The 18,421-nt window shown below is 42.9% G+C and overlaps 5 protein-coding genes across 7 annotated transcripts; 3 read left to right on the forward strand and 2 right to left on the reverse strand.

The window, feature by feature from the left end:
• Window positions 1–283: 283 nt before the first annotated feature.
• LOC4328471 (glycosyltransferase BC10-like) lies at window positions 284–4,958 on the forward strand. Its single transcript, XM_015767125.3, has 11 exons — window positions 284–560; window positions 913–1,400; window positions 1,520–1,618; window positions 2,212–2,312; window positions 2,395–2,466; window positions 2,878–2,968; window positions 3,171–3,251; window positions 3,800–3,856; window positions 3,942–4,064; window positions 4,166–4,204; window positions 4,421–4,958. The coding sequence occupies exons 2-11, from the start codon at window positions 1,017–1,019 to the stop codon at window positions 4,544–4,546; spliced, it is 1,173 nt and encodes a 390-aa protein (XP_015622611.1). The 5' UTR covers window positions 284–560; window positions 913–1,016; the 3' UTR covers window positions 4,547–4,958.
• Window positions 4,959–6,080: 1,122 nt separating this feature from the next.
• LOC4328472 (large ribosomal subunit protein uL15x) lies at window positions 6,081–6,777 on the forward strand. Its single transcript, XM_015771710.3, has one exon. The coding sequence runs from the start codon at window positions 6,120–6,122 to the stop codon at window positions 6,552–6,554; it is 435 nt and encodes a 144-aa protein (XP_015627196.1). The 5' UTR covers window positions 6,081–6,119; the 3' UTR covers window positions 6,555–6,777.
• Window positions 6,778–7,131: 354 nt separating this feature from the next.
• LOC4328473 (putative clathrin assembly protein At5g57200) lies at window positions 7,132–11,632 on the reverse strand. 2 transcript variants are annotated; one of them, XM_015771709.3, is made up of 15 exons: window positions 11,360–11,632; window positions 10,845–10,914; window positions 10,627–10,724; window positions 10,405–10,543; window positions 10,148–10,275; window positions 9,954–10,046; window positions 9,814–9,864; window positions 9,648–9,713; window positions 9,403–9,468; window positions 9,247–9,327; window positions 9,033–9,104; window positions 8,546–8,701; window positions 8,363–8,441; window positions 8,098–8,213; window positions 7,132–7,732 (listed from the first exon to the last, which is right to left on the reverse strand). In XM_015771709.3, exons 1-15 carry the CDS (start codon window positions 11,441–11,443, stop codon window positions 7,280–7,282), a joined length of 1,752 nt encoding a protein of 583 aa, XP_015627195.1. In that variant the 5' UTR covers window positions 11,444–11,632; the 3' UTR covers window positions 7,132–7,279. The 2 variants fall into 2 exon arrangements, with proteins under 2 accessions (XP_015627195.1, XP_025879104.1); XM_026023319.2 differs by having other exon boundaries at window positions 8,546–8,704; window positions 11,360–11,582.
• A 1,065-nt stretch (window positions 11,633–12,697) lies between these two features.
• Window positions 12,698–14,824, forward strand: LOC9268832 (uncharacterized). 2 transcript variants are annotated; one of them, XM_015771858.3, is made up of 2 exons: window positions 12,698–13,057; window positions 14,446–14,824. In XM_015771858.3, the coding sequence occupies exon 1, from the start codon at window positions 12,758–12,760 to the stop codon at window positions 13,043–13,045; it is 288 nt and encodes a 95-aa protein (XP_015627344.1). In that variant the 5' UTR covers window positions 12,698–12,757; the 3' UTR covers window positions 13,046–13,057; window positions 14,446–14,824. The 2 variants fall into 2 exon arrangements, with proteins under 2 accessions (XP_015627344.1, XP_015627345.1); XM_015771859.3 differs by having other exon boundaries at window positions 12,698–13,052.
• Window positions 14,825–15,519: 695 nt separating this feature from the next.
• Window positions 15,520–18,229, reverse strand: LOC4328475 (uncharacterized). Its single transcript, XM_015767337.3, has 2 exons — window positions 16,936–18,229; window positions 15,520–15,815 (listed from the first exon to the last, which is right to left on the reverse strand). Exons 1-2 carry the CDS (start codon window positions 18,049–18,051, stop codon window positions 15,654–15,656), a joined length of 1,278 nt encoding a protein of 425 aa, XP_015622823.1. The 5' UTR covers window positions 18,052–18,229; the 3' UTR covers window positions 15,520–15,653.
• Window positions 18,230–18,421: the final 192 nt, after the last annotated feature.

An 18,421-nucleotide genomic window follows, 5' to 3' on the forward strand; every position in this document is an offset into this window, starting at 1 on the left:
AGAGATAACACTTCGATAAACCAAAAACTCCGAGGATTTGCCAATCCGTTCTACCATTAATTAATCCTTTCATATGCGTATGACGTGGGTTTTGGTCGCGTGTTATTATAAACAACAAATGCTAGATTTCATCTTCAACTACTACTACGTACAAGGGAGAGTGGAATGTCAAATCATAAAAATCCCTGCAATAACCACATTCTCCTATGTTGTTTTGTGCACAAACACAATGGATCAATATTGCCATGTGAAAGAATATCTGGGCAGTCAATAAAAAAAATGTATACACTACTATAGCACATCAGATGATCTGACCAAGAGGAGAAGAAGAAGAGAGAGGATCCCAACCCCACCACCTCTCCTCCTCCTCCTCTCTCTCTCTCCGATCTGCCTCGCCGCCGCCGCGGCTGCTCTTCTCCTCTCGCCTCGCCTCGTGCGCGCGGCGAGTTCGACCTCCTCCTCCTCCTCTCCGAGCCCCCGCCTCCCCTGGCTGCGGGCGGGGGGTTTCGAGGGGGTGGACGCGGCCTCCGTGTCGGCTTCGGCTCGGATCGAATTCAAAGGTATCGCTCGAGCTCTCGCTGCTCTTACGGCGGCGCTTGATGAGCACCGCGGCGTAGATTGTGAGATCCATCGGGAGTTGGGATTGATTTCCTTCCTTTTCCAATCAGTTTACCCCGGATTTATTTTATTAATTTGATGATACGTGATGGTTTAGTATTATTGATAGCAGTTTGTTTCCAATATTGATTCGACGAGGGTTCTGCTCAACCCTATATTCCCCACGTTAGGTCCGGCTCCTTGCGCCGGTATTCACAGCTAATTGTATTATGACACTTAGAGTGTGATTTGTGGATTAATACTTTGTTGAGTGTGATTGGTGGATTAATACAATGAATAACCTTGCATTTGCAGAAGAGGTTGGAAACCTTGGTGGTGTAGTTAGTGCCACCGCCCCTGTCTGGAGTGGCATGTAGTTTTCGCAAGGCTTTGTTTATGATTTTGTCGATGGCGAGGAGATGAAGGCATCGCAGGTGTGGCAACGGGGCAGCAAGGACATGACAGCCATGCCCCCTCCGCGCCAACGAGGCGCCGCCAAGAAGCCCATGTGGATAATCGTGCTGCTGTCGCTGGTGTGCGTCGCGCTCATCGGGGCCTACGCGTACCCTCCGCGCCGCTACTCCGCGTGCTACTTCTTCGCTTCGAGCGTCTGCACTCCTTTCAAGGATTGGCTCCCTACTGTGACCCGACGGGAGCGAACAGACGAAGAGATCGTCTCGTCTGTTGTTATGAGGGATCTCCTTGCAATGCCCATGCCTGTCTCGAAGAATCCAAAGATTGCCTTGATGTTCTTAACACCAGGTTCATTGCCCTTTGAGAAACTATGGGAGAAATTTCTACAGGTGTGGCGCAGATATACCCATCATGTGCTTCTTTCTGTAATGAGGATGGAGTTTGTACTATGTATAGATGCATCAACATCTAGTTTGTAAAATTTATTTGCTTGAACTTCTGTGTGCAGGGTCATGAGGATCGATATTCCATTTATATCCATGCATCGCGTGAAAGACCTGTACATTCTAGTTCTTTGTTTGTTGGCCGAGAGATTCATAGTGAAAAGGTACTAATGTTCACCCCCACACTGTGTACTTGTTTGTTTCTTTTCTTGCTTTATCTTAACTCATCTGCTTAGCAAGGTGTTATGAACAATAAGAAATGTTGTTATGCATTGACAACTGTTCCTTTTGTTTATACTAAGAAAGAAGAAAATTGTGTTATTGCTTGGATTAGTTTTCGATGACTATAAGTGAGATTACATTTGCAACCAATGACCTGCATATAAGGCAAGCTTTTAACAAAGAAACTCTATGTTGTTAAAATAAAGAAAAAGAAATATCTAAATTCAAAAAGAAGAAGATTTGAGCCTAGGTGGTGGTAGTGTACACAACCCACACCCATCAGATGAGCTAGGCTTAGTTCACTTTTTTTTTTTAATCTGGCTTGTACTTCCTGTGTTTAGGAAATTCCATGTTGGTTCTCCTAAGAAGTTCTTACTTTTTAGTAGTACATTTTGCAGCAAATAAGCAAAAGGACTGTGATTTGTCTTTTGAAATTTTTGCTATCAGTGATTCCTGTGATTTCTTTTACATCCAACATAGTATTTTATAATTTGTTTTGCAGAACTAAAGCATTGCATTGTCTTTGTATGTGCAGGTTGTATGGGGGAGGATTTCAATGGTTGATGCGGAGAAGAGGCTGCTAGCAAATGCATTGGAAGATGTTGATAATCAATTTTTCGTCTTGCTATCGGACAGGTTTTGTTTTTAAAAAACTTTGCCTGCAAAAAGAAAATGTTTTTGTTGCACTTTGTTAAGATCCTTTTTATTTGTTTGACAGCTGTGTTCCACTACATACATTTGATTACATATATAATTTTTTGATGGGAACAAACGTCAGCTTCATTGATTGGTAAGAGCGCTGAACTCATATTTTGATCCATTTGACAAGAGGAAAATATAGTACATACAAGTGCAGGAAATAGCTACTTTCAGAGCATGTAATTCTGCTTTAAAAAAGTTCTTTGGTATATTGATTATAACATTTCTACTTTAATTTCATCTGTGACCTAGAGAATAACTGGGAATATGAAAATCAGGAATATTTCATCATGCATTTTATTCTAGATCAATCTTTTGGCTTATATTTCTTTACAAAGGAATACCCTTGTTACATCACAAGAATGGTGTAGAAAACGTTGGTGTGTTTTGACTTAAAGAATGGAATGCATTAACACAGAGCTATGATCACCGCACAATTTTCTATCTCCCCTAGTCACACATGTTTGTGTGCGTTTTTCATTGTGTTTTTTCACTCTATCAGCTTCCTTGATCCTGGACCACATGGAAGCGGAAGGTATTCTGTGGAAATGCTCCCTGAAATAGAACAGAGGGACTTCAGGAAGGGTGCCCAGGTTCATATTTTTACATTACTACTTTATTATTCTTCAGAATGTTTACTACCCCAAAGTTTGTTAGGCGCTTCATATATTCTTGGTTTAGAGGCATTCTTTTAAGTCAACATCTTCAGAAACTAGGACATTTGTTTGTGAGAATGATGATATATCACTTCCATCTTTTTATGCTTTTCTAAGTTGGTTTTCGTATGTGTTGTAGTGGTTTGCTGTAACACGAAGGCATGCTTTACTGATTTTAGCAGACCACCTTTACTACAATAAGTTCGAGCTGTATTGCAAGGTATGTTCCTCCTTCATTGATTGTTAATTGTTGATGCCCATCATGCTATAGTTCATTTCACGTGTACAGTGATTACTAAGTTATTTTGGTAGCATCTAAACACAAATCCTATTACTATAGTGTATCTAGTAGATAAATGAAAATAAATGCATCTTCATGGTGTTCATTGGGAACCAGCCAGTAACAGGCATCACAGTAGGTACCAGGGTACCAGGATTTATCCCAAAGAGGGAAAATGATACCCTGGTGATACTGTCAGAATGAAGATCAAAGCTAGGATGTTAGTTGAGATATGAAATTTGGAACTGCTATTGGCAATTGTAAAGCTTTAGTAGAGATGATAATTTGGAGATGAACTGAATTTAAGACTTGTGCCACTTGGTTCTAAGTTTTAACTGCTTTAGCCATATGCTACAGGAAATCAAAAGGGTGTTAACTCGTCAAGAAAAAAAAATCGTGAAGCACGTGTTTCATATCGTTGAAATAATGTATATATACATAATGTTATTTAATACACCAATTTTTTTCTGCTTTTTTGTGTTCTGCAGCCAGCAGAGGGACGCAACTGTATTGCTGATGAGCATTATTTGCCAACCCTCTTCAATGTCAGTAAATAATATTTTGAATTGATATTTAGCTTTCTTCTTGGTCCCTTGCTTTTCTTTCATATGCTTTCACTTTCATCTTCAGATGGTAGATCCTGGTGGAATCTCTAATTGGTCAGTGACACATGTTGATTGGTCTGAAGGAAAATGGCATCCAAGGTCGTATAGAGCTATTGATGTTACCTATGCACTCTTGAAGAACATAACGGTATGCTCTACATCGGTAAATGGACACATGCTTTCGGCCCTTTGCCAATTGACATGTCCTCTATGTGTGGACACTTACCAATGTACTTTACTGTTGTGTAGGCTATCAAAGAGAACTTCCGTATTACAAGTGATGATAAGGTAATATAGCAAATCTTCTTTTTCACTCAAGCACAAAAACAAATATACCATTACTAGGATTTTGGTGATGATTACTGTGTTTGTGCACTTGTCTGCAAACACCTGAAGATATTTGCTTTTGAGTGTCTGCATGCAACGCAGTCAAGGAATTTAACTAAAACATAGAAATGTAGCTCCTACATGTAATATTGATATGTACATTTATCACTATCGCAGAAAGTTGTGACAATGACACCCTGTATGTGGAACGGAACAAAGAGACCATGCTACCTTTTTGCTAGAAAGTTTTACCCAGAAGCTCTCAACAACCTACTGAAGCACTCCAGCTACACGTCCACTTGAGCTCTACACGATTCTTTGCTTTTGGCCTAGGAATTCCCTAGGATTTATTTCTTCTTCTATTTTATGTAAATTGTGAAATTGATATTTAGCTGCGTAACACAGATTCAGGGCCAGAGACATATCAACGTTGCTGCGGCAATGGCGATGTCTTGCAAATTCTGAGTCCCTAGGTAGGGCTGAGGCGATATTTATTTAGTTTTGATACAGCCCTCATTGTAACATGTTGTGCTTTTTTGTATGTTGCTATGAGCTGCTCTTCACGCCCACATTTTCTCTCTTTTCTTTCTAGTTTCCTAGCTCCTCCCATCTGTTGAGGAATAGGCGTTTTTGTCAGATTGGAACTGTTATTATATGATCCATTCTTTGTAGACATGAAGAGATTATTATGACACCAGCACAACCTTACAGTTAATCTGCCCTCTTGAGTTTTGTTTACACATACTCCGTTTCTGATGTGCATCATTTTCTCTTCGTTTCTGCTGGGAAGTACAGTGTTCTACACCGTAAACTCACCAATTTAATCAACGTACGTGTAAATACTAATTAGTTGAAAATGGCAGAAAATTATTCGAATACATCTGATTTTTATTTTCAGCATATGCATCGTTTTCATGTTATTCAGCTCTGAAGTGAAAATACACGCGCATCTGAATTTCTGAATGTAAATCAGTAACTCGTAGAAAGGGTATGTCTTGTTGCTGCATAAGCATGTAGCCAAGGGCATGCATGTGGTTTATTATAAGTACAAACTTTCTTTTACAAACATTTTACAAACGATGTGATTAAATGGAGGGTTTTCGGGGAGGGTTTTCGGGGACAGCAGCTGCGGGCTTAAATGTGTGGTTATTTCTGAAGCTTTTACATTGGTAACTCTTGTTCACTACCCTAGGGGAGGCTAGAGTAGCATGGCCATGGCTTGATCTGCTATGGCAGGAGAAGCCATCGGCTTTAATTGTTACGGTCCTTATTATAAACCATAACGATTTATTAGCAATTTAAGAAAATGATATATGAGTAAAATTTTATATATATGTTCTTAGTGATTGAAATGCCAAATCTAAAAAAAAAATACTATGTTGAAAAACCATCAAAATCAAGTTTTACTATTCAAATTTTGGCTTTGGCTTATAAGCCATAAGGCAAACAATGAGGCATGTAAAGTGGCTAGTGAGCGATGTAATTGTTCTTTGATCTAATAAATTACCTGAGTTTTAAAAAAAACGATGTGATTAAATCTTGATGTTTTAAAACTCCAATCGATAATAATAACTAAGTAGATCAAATGGTTTATTTCTTTATCACTCCGAATTTATTTAAAAGCTCCTTTACTAGCCCATTTCAACAGCCCATCTCAAGTGAGCACAAAGCGAGAGGGAGGGCCCAGCCCACCTCACCCTCAAAAACCCTAATCGAGCCCCTCCCGCATCCATCCAACGGTCAAGATCACCCCTCCTCACGATCCAACGGCCGATACCCCTTCACCGAACACTATAAACACCCCACTCACTCTCCCACCTCCCCCTTCTTCCTCCCCACCCACCCGCCGCCGCCGTCGCCGCCCTTCGCCGCCGCCATGACGACGAGGTTCAAGAAGAACCGGAAGAAGCGCGGGCACGTGTCGGCCGGGCACGGGCGGATCGGGAAGCACCGGAAGCACCCGGGAGGGCGCGGGAACGCCGGCGGGATGCACCACCACCGCATCCTGTTCGACAAGTACCACCCGGGCTACTTCGGCAAGGTCGGGATGCGCTACTTCCACAGGCTCAGCAACAGGTTCCACTGCCCCGCCGTCAACGTCGAGCGCCTCTGGTCCATGGTGCCCGCCGAGGCCGGCGCCGGCGCCGGCAAGGCCCCCGTCATCGACGTCACGCAGTTCGGCTACACCAAGGTGCTCGGCAAGGGGATGCTCCCCCCAGAGAGGCCCATCGTCGTCAAGGCCAAGCTCATCTCCAAGGTCGCCGAGAAGAAGATCAAGGCCGCCGGCGGCGCCGTCCTCCTCACCGCCTAGGTACTCGGGAGCTAGGGTTCTTGGCTTCTTGCTATCTATCTAAAGTGTTAGCTTCTTTTTTTATCTCTTGTTGTGTTGGAAGACAAAGCAAAGAAAGACTACTTTTGTGCTGTTGCTGCTGTTTTTTGTGTTATGGAACAAATTGATGGTATGGCTACTAAGATCTGTGGTGGCTATTCATGAGTTTTGATTGAATTACATGATCATGTAGGTTTATGTCAAATATTTTTGTGCCGCATATCATTCTGATTATTATTCTTGATATCGAAATGCTATTGGGAATGGATGGTTTGTCGCATCAAGATTTGCCATGTAGTATCTGTATTGCCTGTCAGATGCGGATGCCAACCTAATGCATTTGGATTTGCCTTGGATTTTGGCGTAACCTAATGCACATATAAGGATGCAGTTCACTCTAATATATTTTTAATAGAGCAGCAAATTTTAATAGTAGAATTTGTTGGGATTATACCGGTGTTATTATTCAGGTTATACCATTGTATTTGGGATCAACACTAGATTAGCATCACAAATCTACAATGGTTCGAGTAAATGTGGATATTGCAAGAGAGCGAGATGGCAAATACAGCATCATAATTCTCAAGTTAGCACGAAGAAGATCAAGTTGTACAAGATGCTCTACTCAAGTCAAGTGAGAAGGTGACTAAGTTAACCCATCTATGTTAAAATTGCCTGGGATCATTAACAACATGAATATGGCAAATTCATATCAAACTTGAATGTCCATGTTTTTGAGAGACAGCCATTGCCATTGGTACGAGGTCACCGAAAGGGTCACCAAACGGATTGGAAGATCCAGCCTGAGGTGCAGGGTACTGATGCTGCTGCTGCTGCTGTTGTTGGTATATCTGATTTTGTTGATAATGTGTCTGAAAATACATGTTATGGTGATGTTGATGATCCTGGAAATGATGAGGCTGGTAGTATTGTTGCTGGTGTTGAGACTGGTAGTACTGATGCTGCTGCTGGTTCAGCATTGCAAACTGGACATTGGATGGGGGCAAGAAGCTGCTCGACGTAGCAAATGGATCGTTGGTGTCGAAAGGGTTGGGTGCTCCTCCTCCAATGCTACCGGTGTAGGTGACTCCGGCGATCTGCCGCCGCCTCGTCTCGTCTTCGTAGAGGCTGTCGAGTAGCAGCTTGTCAAAGCCTCCAGCCTGTTGGATCAGATCAGATGCAAGTTTGTAATTTTTTTTGGTCGTTTTTCAGAAGTTTTAGAAATGAGCAACAGAGCAAATGTTATACTTCCTCCGTCCCATAATATAAAGGATTTTGCATTTTTGCTTGTACTGTTTGATCACTCGTCTTATTTAAAAAATTTAGGAATTATTATTTATTTTTTTTGACTTACTTTATTATCTAAAGTACTTTAAACACAACTTTTCGTTTTTTATATTTGCACAAATTTTTTTTTGAATAAAACGAGTGGTCAAACATTGTAAGAAAAAACTAAAAATCTCTTATATTATGGGACGGATGAAGTATGAAGCTAGCAGCAGGTGGAGTAAAGATTTGTGCAAACCAATTTGGTTTGAACTGTTTGGCTGGTGCTGCTTGGAGCAGTGACCAGTGCAAGCTCCCACCCAGATGTGTTGCCAGAAAACAAGTCCAGGGAAGTTGATGCCTTAGTTTGATCACCTGCAAGCAAAAGACCAAAAAAACACACAAAAAAAACATTGATGACTTCTTTTTTGGCTCATTTAAACTTTGGCAGCAAGTCCGCAAATTTACAGCTAAATTTAAGTGGCCAATGTTTTGTTATTTGAGATTAATACAGCTAAATATACCTGTTCCCACAATTGCTAGGGCCCATGCGTTGTTTTCTTCCAGTTCTGCAACCAATGGACTCACCTCTGCATCCAAGTTCTGCAAGATATAAAACAAAAACAGACACAAAGAAATAAGATTTAGGGAAGTGGACACTTGGATTAGCACATAAATGGATTAGAGAAAATAGTGCAGAAAAGTACTAGTAGATCTCCAGTGGTTTCTGGTGGCTTTGGTTCTTGTTTAGGCTCTTGTTCTTGTTCAGACTCTGCAGGCTCATCTTTCTCCTCTTCTGCTGGTTTTTCAGACTCCTCTGTAGCTTCTTGGTCGTAGGTCACTAGCTTCCTCTCACCATTCTCCTGCTTTTGCAACAAGAATTACGAAAAAAAAAATCTAAATCCCTTTCTCAAAGTTTGCAAAGATAAGTTTAGAGCAGAGTTTGCCTTGGTTATCCATAGGGCAAAAGAAAACTACCACCCACAAATTTCAGAATGGCTAGACAGTTTCTAAGTATTTTCACTTGTATAAACATGTATTTATAACTTTATATTATTATTATATTTATTCACTGTAGGAGCCTCTCCTACAGTTTTTTTCCCAAAAGAAACACAAGAACTACACAAACATAATAGTACTAATAGAATTGCACTAGTTCTTAAGTACTTGTTTCTCATGAAGAACCGCACTCACCACGCTGTTAATCGAGGGACGGGGTGCTTCTCGGATGTACTCTTCCATTGTTGCAATGAATGATGATGGTGGCTGCAGAATATAATGTGCAAGGAATGAGCATTAGAAATCCAAGATCATGAGGGATGTGGCCAAATTCATGAAAATGTTTCGCTATCTTGTTGCTCTGATTTAGACCTAAGATAATCTTTTGAGATCAAGATGATGAACTAACCTGCCTTAGAGTAGGAAACTGGAATGTCCTGGCAAGCTCAAGTTGTTTGCAGGAATCGTAGAAGTCAGAAAGATCTTCAGCCTGTGCATTGGACAAGCATGAGGGTCAACCATTTTCATGAAAGAAAATACCAGATTATAAAATTGAGATATATACCTGCTGGCCAGCTCGTTTATAGACAACAAGAGCCTTGATAGCATCATACTTTGGCATATCAAAGAACTGCATCATAACAATAAGAACCAGAAATTTATATTTACAATTCAGCGACACTGAAAGCGATAACCTATCTAGGATGATATTGTAAAGAATTCTTCTAAAAATGGGGCACCTTCTTCTTTTATATAAAACATCGATAACAGCATATGACTGTTTAAAAAAATCATAAAGAATTACTTTACCATATCAACAAGATTGATGATACCATCATTGATTGCACAGTAGATCTTGAAGCTCTCCTTCAAAACCTATAGCACATGTGAAACCACCATATGATATTTAAGAACAAATAATGTGTTGGATAAAGGGATCAGTAACCTATGCAAGATTTCTTGCGAATTAAATTACCAGGGCTAATGCATATTGGATAAGGTAGTTCGTGCCTGCTGCACCTTCAGGCTGCAATGGCAAAAAAATATGGATGAAGCTACTGACAACATCCAACAACTTTACAAGGATGTGCTAGTAAAACATTTTGGTTATGAAACCTGGCAGCCAATTAGCCTGAAAAGTAGCTGCTGCAAGGCAGGCAACTGCTCCAGAAGTTCAATGCAAGGCAGGGTTCTAGTTCTACTGTGTGCCTGCACTTGTTAGGATTAACGAAAGTTTAATCATCATGAGGCAAAACATCTCATTCACTACATGGACTTCGTTTTGATAATGTGAGAAAGATAATGTTAACCTTGCTGGAACACTCAGGAGATCTCATCAGACGCTCGGTTTCGATGTCGAATTTCAAGATCCTGAAACACTCGAGCCGTTCTTCTAGGAAGAGCGCGTAGGCGCGAACCCACGCAGAGCAATCCCAAGCTGGCAAAAATCAAGGCTAGCTAGGTGAGTTGATGCATCATTTCTATCCTCCAATTAGAGTTTGATTTGGGAAAAATATATACACATGACTCTCTGTTGCATTGATCACTATGCAAGATAGGGAATCACCTAATTGGCTTGAATCGTCCTTGAAGTTTGCTCTCTGCAAAACGCTTCCCTTGTATGAGTAGGCCAGGAACTCTTCTTTGAATGTAGGATCACCTTCTCTCAAGAGCCTATGTACCACTATCAATGTCTTCAATGCAACCTATAACCAAAAAATGTCCATCAACAAGCACATTATCGAGATAAGGAATATAATCAAAGAGGACTGTAAGAGCAAGACCCAACTGTCCAATTCTTTGTCTTGGACAATCTCCTTGACAAGGCATAGATGCAGTATTGAACGTCCGCTCGAGGGCGGTTAATGGAGGTCGCCACGAATATTTCTGCAACAATGTGATTAGAAAAAAAATGGATTCTAAGATTATATTACCTGCTGAAAGAGATACATTTTGGCATTAAGGTAGCCAACTAAATTATGGAGGAGAAGATGATCGAGTACTCACTTCTAACGTGCCTGTCCTTGGGAGGGCATTCTACATGGTTGGTGGCCTTCACAATTGCAATATCCAACTCCTGCCATTGAAACAATTAACCCAGCAAATATCAGGTAACATACTACCCTCTTTGTCAAAAAAAAAAAAACCCAATAACATACAAGGATGTATATAGATAAATGTTTGTCCAAATTCATTCTAGAAATAAAGGATGAATATAGATAAATGTTTGTCCAAATTCATTCTAGAAATTGATTATTTTTAGGACAGAGGGTATACAAATTATGCATTTGCCTTCATCCTGAGACAATGCAGCATTTGCATGGACAAATGCAGCTAAGCTAACAGAAAAAGCAAGATTGCAAGACCATATGAACAAAATTCCCTACAACAACAGCAGCAACAACAACGAGAAAGAAAGGAAGGAAGGAAGGAAAAGAAAGCTGCAAGAACATGGACAAGTCGACAAGAACAGGAGAGAAATTAATGGAGGAGATAAAAAAAATGTAGTGAAGGTGACGGACCTTGAAGTCGCTGTTGACCTTGGCGAGGCCGACCTTGGTGGAGTCCTTGAGGGCGCCGTAGGCCTTGCGCCGCCACGACCCCATCGCGATCGGCGCGACGGCCCGGCCGCGGGCGTGCGCTGAGACCTCCGGACGCCCGCACGTACTCTCTCCCTCCCTCCCGCTACGGACGACAACGACGACGACGACGACGCAATGCGACGCGGCCTCCCTTTTTCCGATCAACTCCTCCCTCTCCCGCTAATTTTAGCCCGCCCGCGCATGCGATCCACCGCGCCGCGCGCGAGCTAAGCTCCCCAACTCCCTCCCTTTCCTAGCTCGTGCGCGCGCTCGCAATCCGCGTGTTTGCAATTTTATTTTTGGGTTGATTGGAAATATGCCCACTCAGGTAAATTTTATTTTAATTCATCTAGTCGTATTCATGTCATTCGAATTCGCACAAAATTAAAATCATACCATCACCGTCACATTTTCGGTTATCATACAGACCAAAATACCCCTAGACGACTAGACGTGGGACCCACATTTTAGTTCCATCTTCTTCCTCCGTTCTCCCATCTTCTTTCTTTCCCATCTCTCTCCACATGCTAGTTTTATCTTCATCAGTGAAGCCACCCCACAGCCGTCGTAACCCTAGTCCCCGCACCCTACTCCTCTCCTTGCCGGTAGCAAGAGCTTCGACAAGTAGGGGTGGGCATTTGGTTAGACCGAAATTTGTGGTCTCGGTCTTCGGTCTTTCGGTCATTTCGGTTTTTGAAAGGTGAAGACCGAATTTCAACGCAAAAATATTAGAACCGAAAAATTTCATTAATGAAAATGTTGCTAAATTTCGGTTAGGACCGAGACCGAGACTGAGACCGAATTTGTCGGTTATGATATTTTTGCGTTGAAATTCGGTCTTCAGCAATATTTTCAATGCTGCCTGAGGAGGAGGCCGAGCCCGACCTCGCCATCCTATGCTTGAGGTCAATGCATTCCTCGCCTGAAGGAAGGAGGACATCCTACCGACCATCTGAGTCAGCTGACACGTCGAATAAAATCGGAGTCAAAAACCACCGAGGGAACTTGCACTGGATTTGTAAGTTGAGAGATGCGTTGTATCCGGTTTTAAGGTCGAGGGACGATTTTATAACTCAATGACAAGTTGAGGGACCTTCGGTATACATTTTCCTTTTCCGAAACAGTGAGCCTCTACACATGTCTGTCACACAAGCCCAGGTCGGCCCAGCCTAGCCCAGCCCAACCCATCCCCACCCCGTAGCGAACAAATCCATCCCTTGACCACCCACCCACCCTTCCTCCTCCTCCTCCCGTCTCGGAAGCCACCAAACCCTAGCCGCGAGCCCTGACGTTGCGAGGAAGGGGAAGAGGAGAGATCGAGATCGGAGAGATCCATCCATGGCGCTGCGAGCCCTGATCAGCGAGATCCGGGGGATGAAGGTGCGGGAGGTGCCGGGGTACCTGAAGCCGCGGCTGAGCTGGGAGAACGTGAAGAAGAGCAGCGACCAGGCCGTCGACCGCTACATCGACAAGTACATCGAGACCAGCTCGCCGGAGCCGCTCTTCCACGTCATCTACGGCCTCATGGCCTTCTCCTACCTCATCAACCTCCCCAAGGAGCGCCGCCACCTCGCCCACCTCGAGGAGCTCGAGAGGCAGGGCGCCGCCGGCGCCGCCCACCACTAGATCCGAGGTCAGGTGAGGGTTCCCCCGTCTCCTTGCCTCCCCTGATCTGATCTGGGATTTTCCCCGATTGTTTCGTTCGGTGCCGTTGGGATGGTTAGATTGGAAATGTTAGCTATGGAGATATGAGGAAATGTTTCTATTCTTAAAATCTATCACGAGTGGTTGGGGATTTTTTTTTAATGCATTTCAATCACGGTGCAGGAGAGGGATCTGGATTATTATAGGGAAAAAAGTGATACTAGCTTTTCAGGAGTAAGTTTAATTAGTTTTTCATAGAATTAAATTTGTTTCATAGGAAAAAACAAATGATTAGGAATTTTTTGTTTTTTAAGGAGTAACTTTGATTAGGAATTTTTTTGGATCGTATGTTGCTCCATTTCCACCACGGTGAGGATAATATAGGTTATAGGAAAAGGTAAATGATAGATTTAAGGAGTAACTTTGATTATTAGGTTTTTAGTACAACTGAATTGGTTTGGTGGTCGTGATCCATTTATCCTTTGACATAGTACTGCTTGGATATCAGCAGGCCTCTCCACCGCAACAAGTTACAACTTTAAATATATATCGAGTCCTGCAGAGATCTACTAATTTTGTGCATTTCACGCTTTGCTTTGTTTGCTTGTCTTGAAAGGGTGAAACATATTTATTGATAATCTTTAGTGTAGTGTATGGATTGAAGCAAACATATTTATTGATAATCTTTAGTGTAGTGTATGGATTGAAGCATTTGCTGTGTGAATGGATGCATCTTCGCTGTTTATTGTAGTATAAATGTAGTGAGGAGGAGAGTCACAGCTATTTTTTGAGTCAGTGCATAGGCCTTGTTGTTCATGTCTGTTTTGCATAATTGAAATGAAATTAGTTGAAATTATGCATATTGCTGTCACACCATATGAAACGAGCATCTTCTGACTTAACCTTGGTATACTGTGAAATAACCTTGGTACAATATATCTGTGAAATAACCTTAGTACAATATATAATAGCGTAGTTGCAGCATTTTATGTAATCCTCTTCAAAGTTGCATGAGTTCAATTGCTACCTGGTTAGATCAATGATTGGCAGATCTTCTTTTAAGAAGAACAAACGGGCACTCAAACAGTCAAACTGATATAATGTTTTGTTGAACTTCCAACATGCTGATATAATGTGATTTAGGAGTAATGTATGCCTCTACTGTAGAGGAGTTATTCACAAGGGAAGGTCTGCAATGCACCTTTTGATTATGCAATGTCTCTAGCCACTCCAATCTGCAATGCACCTTTTAATTATGCAATGTCTCTATCCACTCCAAGCTCATACTCGAATGTTCATGATTTAAATGTTGTCATACGAACCCCACTGCAACTGATGTGAAGGCTGACTACATGCCCTGTTTTATCTATGCTGTATTGCAGGACTTGGGGTTTGTCTGTGGTTGATTCGATCTAACAGAATTTCTGTTCTTCCACCGATGAGCTACCTGGAGTTGTGATGATGTTCGTTTGATGGTTTATTTTGTACGGAAAGTCAGCAAAAAACTTTCCAGTTTATTGTTACATTCCTATGCATCTTATCATAAGCAACTTCAAACTGGAAGTGCATGCATTGTGATTAAAAACTTTTTCAGTTAATTTGAGCACAGCTGCTTCGATATATACTCTAATGACAGCTTTGTCGGTCGTTTAATGTATTTCCCTGCCTTTCTCATCTTATAGGCATAACATTTGCATCTGCTTTGTTTTGATGCAGTTTGTATGTCATTAATCACGTGGTGATTTTGTGGCCTTTTCTTAAGCTTGCAAGACTTCATCTCATGTCTTTTTTTTGCTTGTGTATCCATCGCTAAAGATTGTAGCAATCAGAGTTTTCGGCCTGATCTTTTGTTATTCTAACAGGCTACAGCCCATGGATTGACATGCACTGATATTCTGTCATCCTGCAAGGTTGTGGTTCATTCTCGTCATATCAAGTTGTCAACCTGATGAAGCCATCACGGTTTACTTTATTTTTAATCTTTTGAAACGAAAATCCTTTTTTTTTCGAGAATTCAAGTTTTGGCCGCTGTACTTGCTGAATTCCTGTCCAACGGGAAGATCAAATTGAAAGCAATGCAATCCAACAGAGCCCATACCGTCCGTCTAAGGTAGAACCAGCCGTTGTCGAGCTTTCGATATCCTTTCGTGGTCACGCAATCGAACCCACAATTCCTCCCAAAATCGAACCCACAAACATTTCCTCCCTAAATCGAACCCACAATGCGAGGCTCCTTGTCGTCCTTCTCGCATGGATTGCAGGTTGTTTCATAGATGAGTGCAACATTGGATGCCTTGGACCTTGCCCCTTTTGTCGGCAGGCTAATTGGTTGCCTCATAGATGAGCGCACAATTGGCACAATTTGTCATTGCAAGTGATCAAATTATCTCAGAATTTCTAGTTACTACTGCAAGAAATGCCTCTCTTGGCAAAGCAAAGAGTAGTTCCCCATCGAATGGTGCAAAAGGTTGCTTCCAACGACTAGTTTTAAATTCCAGTTTATATTATCAAGAACAATTTACAACAAAATAATTAGACAACAAAACCGAAATACACTGTTCAATTCCATCCTATGCCCGACGTACCATGCTCACCATCCATACTTTGCTTGAGTCTCTGCTTTTGTGAGGAATCCCTTGGAACGCCTCTCGGCAAGCTCCATCTCCTTTTGCTTCATGTCATAGAATAGAGAACCAATCTGGTGCTTTCTTTTGTGCAGCTTGGAGGGCTTTCCTTTTGCTGAAGGGGCGGGCTGCGTTCAAGATAGAAATCTTGGGTTAGAACGATCCTTACTTAATTAGCGATGCAAATATGGTTTGGTTTTTCAAAAATGATATCTTATCACTTATGAGCTCATGATGCTCACTCACAATTTAGATCTTTTCAAACTAACGGTGGACATGATGACATATAAACACCTTATGGCAATTGCAACTTTAATCATGTTGGAAACTTATAGAATCCATCTTTTTTGACAAATTTCCTTTCCACCATCATTTCAATGTTAATTACTCCCTCCGTTTCACAATGTAAGTCATTCTAGCATTTCCCACATTCATATAGTTCTTAATGAATCTAGATATAACTATATGAATGTGGAAAATGCTAGAATAACTTACATTGTGAAACGGAGGAAGTAATAACTAAGATTGTTGGTCACTGATAAGGGATGTTGGATCTGCAAAAAACATCACTCCTATTGCTTTCCAACTGAAATCCTATAGTTCACACTGGGAAGCTGTGATATATGTTCCATATGTACATAAGTTAACCTAATACCCTTTCCACCCACTATAATTTAAACCTTTTATACAGAACCAGATCTAGCCTACAGTCACTGGCCAAATAAAAGTAGATCAAATGTTATTAATAGTACATGCAAATAGCATAAAGCCACCACCCAGGCACCCACCAACAGAAACGCTGTATGAACCATAAGTAACATAATTATCAAATTATGTCCTTACAGAGGTTATCAGCAATCAATAATATGGCTGACATAATGAACTGCAAAATTACAATAAGAAAGAACCACTGTATCATGATTCTGCCTATGTCCTCCAATAAATACTTGCTTGGGAGCTTGCAGCATTCTAAACTGATCACAAGCAAGTCAAATAAATACTACTGTATCGCTTAACCAATAAGCCAATTATCTTGGTACCAACAAACCATTTGTAGGAATAACTACAGTGTCGGGTGCTCTAACCAGTCATAGTAATGGATAAAAGATTACAGTTACTGGCAAGAGAGTGAGCTACTCTAGAAATCTCATCCTATTATGTACTACATGTGATACTTGCCAGAAAAATAATCGAACATAACAATAATGCTGCAAGCTAAGTAGAAATCATAACAAGCTGACTCGGTACCTGGTAACTAGGGCCGAAGGCCATCCCAGTGAGCTTGGACTTATCCTCCCTCGGTCGGTTCTTCATCAGCTCTGCCTGGTTAACCTCTAAAATCTCTGCCGGCATATCGCTCCTACCTCTCTTCCCTCCAATCCTACCAACCTCCGGTGGCAGTATTGGCTGCTGGATTGGCGGTGCTGTCGCTGCAGCCGCATTATGTTCGTACCCACCAGCATAGCCCCCTCCATATGCCATTTCCGTCGAATGCCCATATCCATCACCATGTTCTACTCCGTATGTATTTCCATACACTCCACCGTGCTCTCCTCCATATGCCGCATACTGCGCTTCAGTCCCATAGTTCACATTGCCGCTCGGATCCCAGCCATAGTTTGCACCGTAATTGGCGTAGTAATTTGGATCCCATGCGTAGCCTTCCTGTCCATTACTGCTCCCAACTCCAGCATCATAGCTTTGCTGCTGATTCTGCTGCTGCTGTCCAGCTTCGGAATCAACAGCGAGCTGCTCCTGCTGCTCCTCCGGCACAGGCATCTCATCGTCATCGCTGCTCCCATTCGATTCATCGTCTTCATCATCGGCAGAGGTAGTATCAGGCCTTTCGGGGGCAATTGCGTTGACGGCCGAGGACGATGGACCAGCGGCGACAACATTCGACCTCTCCGGCGCAGCGGTGTCTATGGCCGACCTCCTGGCGGCGCCGCCACCGCCGAGCCCGAGGGAGCGCTTGGGCGGCGGGAGGAACGAAGAGACAGGCCCCGTGCCCGCGGATACGGGCGGGCGCGGCTCGGCCTCGCTAGGGCGGCGCTTCTCGGCGTCGTCGTCCTCCTCGTCGGAGCTCTCGCCCGTGGGCTGGCGGATCGGAGGCGGGCGGAACTGCACGACCCGCTTAGGGTTCCCGGAGGAGGACTTGGGAGGCGGGATGGCGGAGAAGACGGGCCCGGATTTGGGCGCCGGGAGGGAGGAGAAGAGGAGCGCCGACTTGGGCTGCGGGAGCGACGAGAAGATGCCGCCACCGGAGGGCGGCTTCGGTCGGGCCGCGGCGGCGGCGGGAGGAGTGGGTAGGGTTTCGTCGGCCTCGTCGTCGGAAGAGGCGTAGTTGGCAAGAAGGGAATCCATCGCGGCTTGCGGATTCGATCGGCGGCGCGCGGGGGAGGAGAGCAGGGGTAGACGCCTCCGGCGGCGGCGGCGGGTGGGGTTCGATTGGAGGTGGAGTGGGAGTCGGAGAGTCGTCGGCGGCGGGCGGAGGCGGAGGCGGAGGTCGGGGTGGATGATGGCAGGGAGGCCCGAAGTGGATAGATGGGCCGGGCTTAGGGCCAGATTAATGGCCTTTTTCGTATAGTACTGGTAAGTTTCTGCCTTGGAATATGTAACTTTTTTTTTCCTTTTTGTTCATATAAAAGTTGAACGATTTTGCTATTTTACTTCCGATAGATTTTTGGCTTCTATCTTTTGCTTTTCCGTTCGTATGATTTTGTACCAAGTTTTA

Source organism: Oryza sativa, chromosome 2 (assembly GCF_034140825.1).
Source record: "Oryza sativa Japonica Group chromosome 2, ASM3414082v1".
Taxonomy (NCBI): domain Eukaryota; kingdom Viridiplantae; phylum Streptophyta; class Magnoliopsida; order Poales; family Poaceae; genus Oryza; species Oryza sativa.

Bases quoted from the DNA above. Each gene is read 5' to 3' on its own strand.
- LOC4328471 (XM_015767125.3), top strand. From the start codon at position 1,017: ATGAAGGCATCGCAGGTGTGGCAACGGGGCAGCAAGGACATGACAGCC. The intron at 2,313-2,394 runs GTTTTGTTTTTA...TTTGTTTGACAG, and splicing joins TTCGTCTTGCTATCGGACAG to CTGTGTTCCACTACATACAT. The intron at 4,205-4,420 runs GTAATATAGCAA...TCACTATCGCAG, and splicing joins GTATTACAAGTGATGATAAG to AAAGTTGTGACAATGACACC.
- LOC4328472 (XM_015771710.3), top strand. From the start codon at position 6,120: ATGACGACGAGGTTCAAGAAGAACCGGAAGAAGCGCGGGCACGTGTCG.
- LOC4328473 (XM_026023319.2), bottom strand. From the start codon at position 11,443: ATGGGGTCGTGGCGGCGCAAGGCCTACGGCGCCCTCAAGGACTCCACC. The intron at 10,544-10,626 runs GTTGGGTCTTGC...TTTTGGTTATAG, and splicing joins CCAAGACAAAGAATTGGACA to GTTGCATTGAAGACATTGAT. The intron at 8,705-9,032 runs GTGAGTGCGGTT...TTGTTGCAAAAG, and splicing joins GTCCCTCGATTAACAGCGTG to CAGGAGAATGGTGAGAGGAA.
- LOC9268832 (XM_015771858.3), top strand. From the start codon at position 12,758: ATGGCGCTGCGAGCCCTGATCAGCGAGATCCGGGGGATGAAGGTGCGG.
- LOC4328475 (XM_015767337.3), bottom strand. From the start codon at position 18,051: ATGGATTCCCTTCTTGCCAACTACGCCTCTTCCGACGACGAGGCCGAC. The intron at 15,816-16,935 runs GTACCGAGTCAG...TCTTGAACGCAG, and splicing joins CCTTCGGCCCTAGTTACCAG to CCCGCCCCTTCAGCAAAAGG.